At 33.8% G+C, this 9,885-nt stretch overlaps 1 protein-coding gene across 1 annotated transcript; it reads left to right on the forward strand.

Moving 5' to 3' along the window:
* The first annotated feature begins 796 nt into the window (after nucleotides 1-796).
* LOC106135435 (potential E3 ubiquitin-protein ligase ariadne-2) lies at nucleotides 797-8,682 on the forward strand. Its single transcript, XM_013335726.2, has 9 exons — nucleotides 797-966; nucleotides 1,053-1,323; nucleotides 1,414-1,660; nucleotides 2,363-2,538; nucleotides 2,751-2,936; nucleotides 4,552-4,737; nucleotides 5,379-5,495; nucleotides 7,248-7,400; nucleotides 8,352-8,682. The coding sequence occupies exons 2-9, from the start codon at nucleotides 1,102-1,104 to the stop codon at nucleotides 8,520-8,522; spliced, it is 1,458 nt and encodes a 485-aa protein (XP_013191180.1). The 5' UTR covers nucleotides 797-966; nucleotides 1,053-1,101; the 3' UTR covers nucleotides 8,523-8,682.
* Nucleotides 8,683-9,885: the final 1,203 nt, after the last annotated feature.

Raw genomic sequence — 9,885 nt, forward strand, 5'->3', positions numbered from 1 at the left:
GGAATAAAAGAGGAATCCCAAGTCTATCCCTTAGTCGGCTTTTACGACATCCGTGGGAAAGAGATGGAGTGGTCCTATTCTTTATTGTAATGGTGCCGGGAACCACACGGCTTTATATTATGAATATGTTTCACATAAACATAGTACATAGGTTCTTCTTCAGAGCTACTTATTATGACAAATACCTTCTAAGAGACATGGGTACAAAACTATCTATAGTTTGAGCCACTTTTCCTGAAGACTTTCTTGGCCAATAATATGGCTGCATGGGTCAGTGCACCATTTGCTTAGTCTCCTAAATAAAACGAGGAAATAAAGGTGAACATTTATGGCTAGTGCCCGACCAAATGCGTGCAATCGTCTAGCGACCAACGACTGATTGGCAGTTCACTATTGTACAGTATATGTTTTTGTTCAATTTTTTTTTTTTTCGCATTTTTCATATCCAAACTAATACTATAAATTTATATAAAAATAAGTTTTCTTGTAACTTTTTCACAATCAAACCTCTGAACCAATTAAAAAAAATGTTATTAATTTAAAGCTATAAATAGCAACGAAATTATCAGTTCCAAGTTTTGTTTTGTTGTTTGGGGCACTATCTAAGTATTTATTATAAGATAAAAAATTTTAAATGGGCTTTCTTTATTCAAACAATCAAGTGGTTATATAGATATCACAGATTAAAATAGCTAGGTTTGTGACAGCCCTAAATTGCTAAGTTAGAAAAATTGCCGGTCTGTCAGATTAACAGACTAGTCTGCAGATCGCTAGTCGTCGGTCACGGAAACGCTGCAATGCAATTAGTCCTTCATCCAGTCGTTCCGAGGCGGTACGGCTAAACGGTTTGACCCATGTACTTACGTCAATTCAATCGTCACGTCATGTCAAATGTTGATATGTTGTTTGTGGTAGATAATTTTTATTCTTAATACATATTGCTACGGCGTTTTATTTACAAAACAAGTAAGTATAGCATTGCGTATTTTTTTAATTTGCAAGGACACTGTTCCACCAGATGAACTTTAATCGGTTTTGAAAATTTTTTTTAGTGCCCAACATTTCTTATTTATCTTGAAACCCAACAAACCAACCAACAAAATGTCTGCGGAATCCGATATGGAATATTCGGACAACGAAGGCGATGATTACGATTACTACGGAGGACAAGATGACTGTGATATGGAGACGGTAGATCGCAGTAAATCCGACCCAGAGTATTTTTTATATTCATGCTTAAAAGTAGAAGAAGTAGAAAAATTGTTAAACGAATCGATTGAATTGCTAAGCAATAGCCTTCAAATAACGCCTTCTCTCGCCAAGGTAAAGTTCAGTGAAGATCTATCACTAAATCATAAAATTATAACTAACATCATTATATTTCGAGGATAACTACGTTCTTGCTTTGTATAGGTAATGTTACACGCATATGAATGGAATGCTCAAGAAATAATAAATAATTATAAGGAGAATGCAAATGAGGTCCTGGTATACAGCCATGTGAAGCCTGGAGTGTCCTCAGCCCAAGTCAGCACCAGCCTTACAGTATGTGCTGTGTGTGCTAATACTCCAATGCTGCATTACTACAGTGCTTTAGCTTGTGGACACTATTTCTGTAATGACTGCTGGGCTATGCATTTTGAAGTACAAATTATGCAGGGTAATAATTATCTTTTTATGTCTTAGTATTTTTATGTACACAAGGCTCAGGAGATACTTGTGCCACCTCTCATACAACCTATCTTTTGAGCCCACTGTACACGTTTTTAGCTGAAATTTTGTTGAGTTTTAAGTAAAAATGACCAAAAATTTCATACCAAAAGTCACATCATTGTGTGAATACAAATTCTTTACTGCTACTTTGTTTCTCTGTAAGGCACATTTAATGCATTGATAAATTTTTAATTAAACAACATTTCAATAATGGTTTGTAATGAGATGTAATGTCAGTCATCCTTACAATGAAAAGAAAAGCAAATTAAATTGAATTTTATGATGTTCAAACATGGTAAAATTGATTATAAAGGTATATGGAATTTGTGATCAGTTTTGAGGTAAGGTAAGGTATGTTAGTAAGGTATATGTAAGTATAGTCCATCTTTATTGTCTTTTTGTTGATAAATACATTCTAAAATTAATTTATAGCCATAAATGGTAAAAACAAAATGAAATTACAGATGTAATAGTAAATTAATTACATACTTTTGCTATTAACCATGCTTAAATTTATAAATGTATTTTCAACCAAAAGATGACTCAAAGCCTAAAGTAATGGACGTAAATTCTCTGTTTTTAATAATATAAATTTGAAAAAAATTAATATAGGTATATCATGTTCATGATCTGAATTGTTTCTTTTCAGGTGTCTCAAACACTATTCAGTGTATGGCTCAAGACTGTGAAGTCAGAGCTCCTGAAGATTTTGTGCTATCCCATGTTCCAAAACCAGGTCTTCGGGAGCGGTATCAGCAATTTATGTTTAAGGATCATGTAAAGTCACACCCTCAGCTTAGATTTTGTCCCGGGCCTAATTGTCAGGTATTTTTCTACTCACTTTTTGCTTCTACTTCTACTACTAATATAATAAATGCAAAAGTTTGTTTGACAGCACAGCAGCAGGACAGGACAACAGATTATTACTCCAAAATTCCCAGGGTAGCTAAGCCTTAGGGCACAGTTGGTTAAATATACAGATATGCCTGTAAATTTGTCTTAAGCTTGCTTAAGCTATATTACTATTATTATTTTAGTGGATATTCCAAGCGCGGACACGAGAAGGCGCACGTCGAGTTGAATGCCGAGGCTGTGAGCTACTCACATGCTTCTCTTGTGGCGCGCCTCATCATGCACCCACGGATTGCGCCACTATACGGCGTTGGCTTACTAAATGCGCTGATGACTCTGAGACTGCAAATTATATAAGTGCTCATACCAAGGTCAGTATTCTGAATTTCTGAGGTTTACAAGTTTCATTTATTTTTATTTGATCATTGCATAAGAAAGCAATAGAAGCTAAGTATAACTTCATGTGTCAACAACGTGTGTAAAATAGCATCAACTGGCATAGCTTAGTTGGTTATAGTAGCAATGCACCTTAGAAAACCACAAAAAACATCTACTTCATTCATAAGAATAAATGAGCCTTCTATAGGTAATTATGAAGATATGATCACTTCAGAAAAAGTTTCCAAAATTCATCATATCTTCATAATAGGGATGTGGACTGTTTTTGGGAAAGTGTTTAAAACCATGCATAAGTACCAAATATAACCCAAACTATTTATTATTATTTTTTTATTTCAAGTAATTCCTTTAAAATAATTTATTTAAAATTCCATTTAAAATATCGCGCCTAAACGCGGATACCTGTCAAACGGCCGCTGTGACGTCACGCGTTATAAAATATTGTCGAAGTTGTATGTAATGAATAGTTGTTTTGTAGTTGTGTGATAATAATATGAATTCAAAATTTTATAAATATTGTGCGGTGCCGCAGTGTAAAAGTACAACTATTAAAACACCTGAAAAACTGTTTATTCACGTTCCACGTACAAAAACGATGCGGAAAAAGTGGCTTCAATTAGCCCGTCGGGATCCGGCACTTGTATCTACACAAAGTAAAATGTATTTCTGTGAGGATCATTTTGATGTAAGTTTGATAATATTTGTTACATTTACTTGTATTAAAATATTTTTTTCTTCTAGTTTTCAAAGACGAAAACTCGAATTTTTAGGTTAGAAATAATGTAAACAATTTTTTGTTCTTTCATTATAGTTGGCCAATGATATGGAAAAATCATTTCATTTTTACCTTATAATTAACCTTTTCGAGTTTAAAAATACCTACTATTGCTATAATAATGTATCTTGAGTAATATTACTTACATGGATGTCTTCACATTTCTAAATTCAGCAGAGCAGAAGTTACTATTTGTTGCGAAGAAATTAGCCACCGTAAAGCAATCAATTCTTGGCAAATTTGAACTATCTGCCTTAATATATCCACTTTCCATTATGGGAAAGCCTTTAAAAATTTATTCAAAAAGATAATCGGACGGAAATCACGGTAATAATATGATCCAAATATCAACAAACACCATAATACTAGAAAGCGAAAATTCTTGTATTGCAACGCGTGACGTCACGCATTTTGATTGGTGTTCATTGTCACGTGACTTGAGGGTGAAATATTTAATTACATTTTATTAAATAAAAAAATAATCCCTTGTTTATTGAGGAAAATATTGTTTTTTATTATTTTTCTATAGAAACTACCTTTTCGTGGTAAAATTTTATACTTATTTGAGTACATTCCACATCCCTATTGTATCAATGCAAAAAAGATGATTAACTTGTTTGTTTGTTATATCTTTATTGCACAGAAATTTACACAGTTTCAAGAAATAGTACATAGAAAATTAATAAATCATTTGCAATGGCAGACTTGTCTCATGAAGGGATCTCTTCCAGCTAACCGGCAAATACTTTCAGATCTTGTGTACCAGTATCAATACTTAACAAGAATTTATTAATAATTATTTATAATTCCAGGATTGCCCTAAGTGCCAGATTTGTATAGAGAAAAATGGAGGCTGCAATCACATGCAGTGTGGGTCTTGCAGACATGACTTTTGCTGGGTTTGCCTTGGCGACTGGAAAACTCATGGCTCGGAATATTACGAATGCAGCCGTTATAAAGAAGACCCTAATTTGGCAAATGATAGTCAACATGCACAGGTTAAAACATGTAATCTATTTATTTAATATTCTTATGGCGAAATGCTGTGCTATTGCACGCGACTTCGTTCGCTGTAAAAATTAAATGAAAAAGCTGACCCCCTGCAGCCTCTTAGAGGGTTGAGGGGAAAATTATTTATTTACCAGTTTTTAATTAAGACTAAGCCTTACATATCTGAGAAAGCCGCATTCAAATCGGAGTAATAGTTTTTGCGTGATGCGAGTACAAACATATGGACTGACTGAAATTCTAAAAATCACATTTTTGTATTCTGTTGGTCTTTTATTATGGATCCTCCATATCGATATTTTTTCCATTATCTTTCAAGTACAGACACTGGACAGTTATTATTTATAGGGACTATGATTTACTATTGTGCACTCAATATTTACTTAATGTAATTTTTTTGCTGTAATTTGTTTTCCAAACATTCATTTATTTCCAAACTATACATTTGGCATTGAAATCATGTAGCAACACAAGACATAAATAATGTTAATGAGGTAAAACTATTTATTTCAAACTAAATAAAAAATTGATATAATAATAAAATGTCAGATAATGTATTTAGCAATAATCCGCCCATTGTATCAGCATTGTTCAGCAAAGATAAAATTTAAAAAAATCATTCCATTTGCAGGCACGGGAAGCTTTGAAAAAGTATTTACATTACTACGAAAGATGGGAGAATCATGCAAGATCATTGAAATTGGAAGAACAAACTTTGGCGAGCTTGAAGAGTCGGATTAATCAGAAGGTGGTATATTTACCTTTTATTTACCAACTAGCTGTGCCCGCGACTTCGTCCGCGTGGAATAGTTATTTTGGGCATCATATTTATTTTTGTAAACATCCTCCTCGGCTTTATCAACGGTCACGCGTATTAGAAAGAACGCTGGTTCGCCGTATTAAATGTTTCGCTGCAAATTGCTTATAACGACTATATCTCAAAACCTATTCGTCTGATTTATATACTGTAAATGGCAATTTTAGTCTACATAAAAAGCCGAAAGTAATAAACATATTTATTTGGATAAGGATTAATACTGAATTAAAGAAAATTGGTTTCAAAATAACTTATGTTTATAATGAAAAAATAATCTTAAAAAATGATCATAAAAGTGGTTATTGTAAGTAAACCTTAAGAGATAGATATATGCTCTCGCGGACTTTTTTGTGGCAAAAAATGAGTACTTCACATCTTTAGTACATTGTTTTACTATATATTTGTTGGTTTGCGCAGCGTTCGCGCAGAAAGCTCGCAGATGGCCGACTCATTCAACTTTCACCTGCATTGTTGACGTTTCCCGTAGGAAATCCGGGATAAAATGTAGCCTATAGCCTTCCTCGATAAATAGACTATCTAACAGTGAAAGAATTATTCAAATCGGTTCAGTAGTTTCTGAGATTAGCGCGTTTAAACAAACAAACAAACAAACAAAACAAACTCTTCAGCTTTATAATATTAGTATAGATACAATTCTCCATGCCGTGTGGTTCCCGGCACTATTACAAAAAAGAATAGAACCACTCCATCTCTTTCCCATGGATGTCGTAAAATGCGACTAAGGGATAGGCTTATAAACTTAGGATTCCTCTTTTAGGCGATGGGCTAGCAACCTGTCACTATTTGAATCTCGGTTCTATCATTAAGCCAAATAGCTGAACGTGGCCATTCAGTCTTTTCAAGACTGTTGGCTCTGTCTACCCCGCAAGGGATATAGACGTGATCATATGTATGTATGTATGTATGTACAATTCTCCAGTAACTGTCTTTTCGTAGTTTGTAGACAATTTAATCTCTTAGATATTCATTTGGTTCTCTGTAAATATATTGAATAGCTGTTGCCCGCCCGTTGAGGCGGACCAAGAGGTCCACCTCAAATGTATAAAGTAAACTTATTTCATTAAAGTTCAGTAGTTATTGCGTGAAAGATGAACACACACATACATCTTTACGAATTTCACATTTATAATATTATAGTAAGTAGAAAAATAGGAAGAATATTCCAGAAGCAGAAGATATTGCATTAGCGATAAGTGCGCCTTTGTACTGTCTCTATCTGTTTTGTATGTTTTACTACTAGGTGCAATAAAGAGTTTTATTTATCTATCTTTAATACCCTGCTCTTGAAGGTGGTGGAACTATTCTTATTGATAAAACATGTTCTGATATGAAGCATAACATTAAGTAAACGGGGCCTACTGGAAGAAATTTCTCTAGAAATAAGTAGTTCTTTAGTACTAAATTTCTCTTTAGTTTACGTTCTATTTTTACTTTTTTCTTAATGTACATAAATACATATTTATATGGCTTCAACTGTAGTCCATCACCTGAATGAAGAATCCCAAAGGTTCTTTAATTGGGTATCAAAACTATTATGCCTTTAACCTGAGAACTAATATCAGTTTTATCTATAATAGCTTTGTATCCGGATGGAGTCTAGGCCGAAAGTAATGTGACTTTCATTATTATGACTATAATAAATGTAATATTATTGTTCCATAGGTGATGGCTGGTGAAGGAACTTGGATTGATTGGCAGTACCTCTGGGATGCTGCAAGATTACTGAAACGTTGTAGATACACACTACAGTACACCTATCCATATGCTTATTATATGGAAGTTGGACCTCGAAAAGAGTTGTTCGAGTATCAACAGGTTAGTTAGTAAAGAGACTTATTTTAAGTTCAGTTTTATTTTATTCCTTTTGAAATCACTCTATCTTTAAATCAAAGCATACATACATACATAGGGACAGGCACGGAAAGTGACTTTGCTTTATACTATGTAGTGATAGTGATTTACAAAACAGAGGTTAAGAGGAAGAGTTCTTATGTGAATGGCAATTATGGGGGACCACAGCATTCGCAATAAAAATAACATATAAAATAAAAAAGAATTTAAATTTTGGGTTACATGCATTAGAGGGAAAGGGAGAGAAAAATATTAATATTTCATGCAAGCATCGAACAGCTTAATGTTTTAGATTTATACCTTCCTAGAAAGTCATGGAACAGGTCGAGATCTGTTGTATTTAAATGACACATTCAAGTAAACTATCTCCATACTGGCTGTAAGCTGAAGGGTTAGCTATGATAGTGTATGCAAATAAATTATCACAACTTTATATTTACGAGGTAGATAGAGCTAATAGACTCCATCACTCATTGTGTTTCATTCAGCTGAATGATATCCAGCTGGATATCCTAACTTAATGATAGGACTGAGATTTAGATAGTAACAGGTAGCCAGCCTATTGCTTAAAAGAAGTATTCCAAGTTTATCAGCTTTTTCCTTGATAGCTGGTGTAGTTTGTCATATTTTTAAGTTGCATGCATGAATTGGGATTCAGAGATCACATGTTGTAAGCCGAATTAATTAAAGTTTGGCTAAACTTAAGCAGTGTTGCTTTGATGAACCACTTTGTAATATTTTATCTCAAGAAAAAGTCTAAATTTATTTAAACTAGCATTACCTGCTACTTCTTATTTATTGCTTAAGATAACGCTCATCAAATAAGTTTGATAGCTTGCTACTCTTTTTTGAGGACCGACACAGACATGCAAGAATTATGTTGTGTCAGATACTCAAACTAGTTATTTATTTTAGGCCCAGTTGGAAGCAGAAATTGAGAATCTATCTTGGAAAGTGGAAAGAGCAGAAACAACAGATCGTGGGGATTTAGAAAATCAAATGGATATTGCAGAAAAAAGACGGACAACACTATTGAAAGACTTCCTAGAATTCAACACCACTAGCGCCTCAAGTAGTAAAGTATGAAGAATCTCCGTTAAATGCATTTTATTTTCATAATAACATTACAGTGGTAAGCAATACGATTACTATTCGTGAAAAATAACATATTTGTAAAAGCTAGATCTTTTGTTCTGCCAAAGTATATTTATTAACGTGAATTTGCAATAAAATAGGTGATACGTAACTATTTGAATTTTTATTTCGTATTATCTGTGGCCCACGGCTTCGCTCAAGGACATTGTTGTTTAACGCAAATCCTACCTAAACATTCTTTTTCCTGTATGAAATGTATATGGCATACTTATAGGTATGTATTTATGTTCTTAGTATTCCTAAACGGTTTAAGCGTGCTTTAGTTTCGCCCCCGATATCTTACGCACAATGACCTGTTTTTTCGTTGCCATGAGAATTTTAGGAAATCTAAGAAACAAACATGCCAAATTAACGATATTTATAATTAAATAGCATTTTCTGTGGTTATGCTCAGCGCATTGTCATTTATAGATAATCCTGCGTTAACATTCACTAGCTGTGACCGCGACTTCGTCCGCGTGGAATAGTTATTTTGGGCATCATATTTATTTTTGCAAACATCCTCCTCGGCTTTATCAATTATAGCTGCTAATTGTTATGCGACTTGGCGACGACTTGGCCCACATCATTACCCGCGACCGAACGGAGACCGTATATATGCGTTTGTGTGTTTGTTTGTGCAAACCGCGGCGGTCACGCGTATTAGAAAGAACGCTGGTTCGCCGTATTAAATGTTTCGCTGCAAATTGCTTATAACGACTATATCTCGAAACCTATTCGTCTGATTTATATACTGTATTTTAGTCTACATAAAAAGCCGAAAGTAATAAACATATTTATTTGGATAAGGATTAATACTGAATTAAAGAAAATTGGTTTCAAAATAACTTATGTTTATAATGAAAAAATAATCTTAAAAAATGAACATAAAAGTGGTTATTGTAAGTAAACCATAAGAGATAGATATATGCTCTCGCGGACTTTTTTGTGGCAAAAAATTAGTACTTCACATCTTTAGTACATTGTTTTACTATCTTCTTATATCTTTGTTGGTTTGCGCAGCGTTCGCGTGGAAAGCTCGCAGATGGCCGACTCATTCAACTTTCACCTGCATTGTTGTCGTTTCCCGTAGGAAATCCGGGATAAAATGTAGCCTATAGCCTTCCTCGATAAATAGACTATCTAACAGTGAAAGAATTATTCATATCGGTTCAGTAGTTTCTGAGATTAGCGCGTTTAAACAAACAAACAAAACAAACTCTTCAGCTTTATAATATTAGTATAGATTCGTTTTTTCGGGATAAAATATTCCCTTATAAAGTCCTTACTTAGTTAGTAATATTTAAAAAGCGTA

The sequence above is a fragment of the Amyelois transitella genome, chromosome 3, assembly GCF_032362555.1.
Source record: "Amyelois transitella isolate CPQ chromosome 3, ilAmyTran1.1, whole genome shotgun sequence".
Lineage (NCBI taxonomy): Eukaryota > Metazoa > Arthropoda > Insecta > Lepidoptera > Pyralidae > Amyelois > Amyelois transitella.

Excerpts from the sequence above, each read along its gene's own strand:
- LOC106135435 (XM_013335726.2), top strand. The coding sequence starts at position 1,102 with ATGTCTGCGGAATCCGATATGGAATATTCGGACAACGAAGGCGATGAT. Across the intron at positions 1,324-1,413 it reads TAACGCCTTCTCTCGCCAAG|GTAATGTTACACGCATATGA; the intron begins GTAAAGTTCAGT and ends TGCTTTGTATAG. Across the intron at positions 1,661-2,362 it reads TGAAGTACAAATTATGCAGG|GTGTCTCAAACACTATTCAG; the intron begins GTAATAATTATC and ends GTTTCTTTTCAG.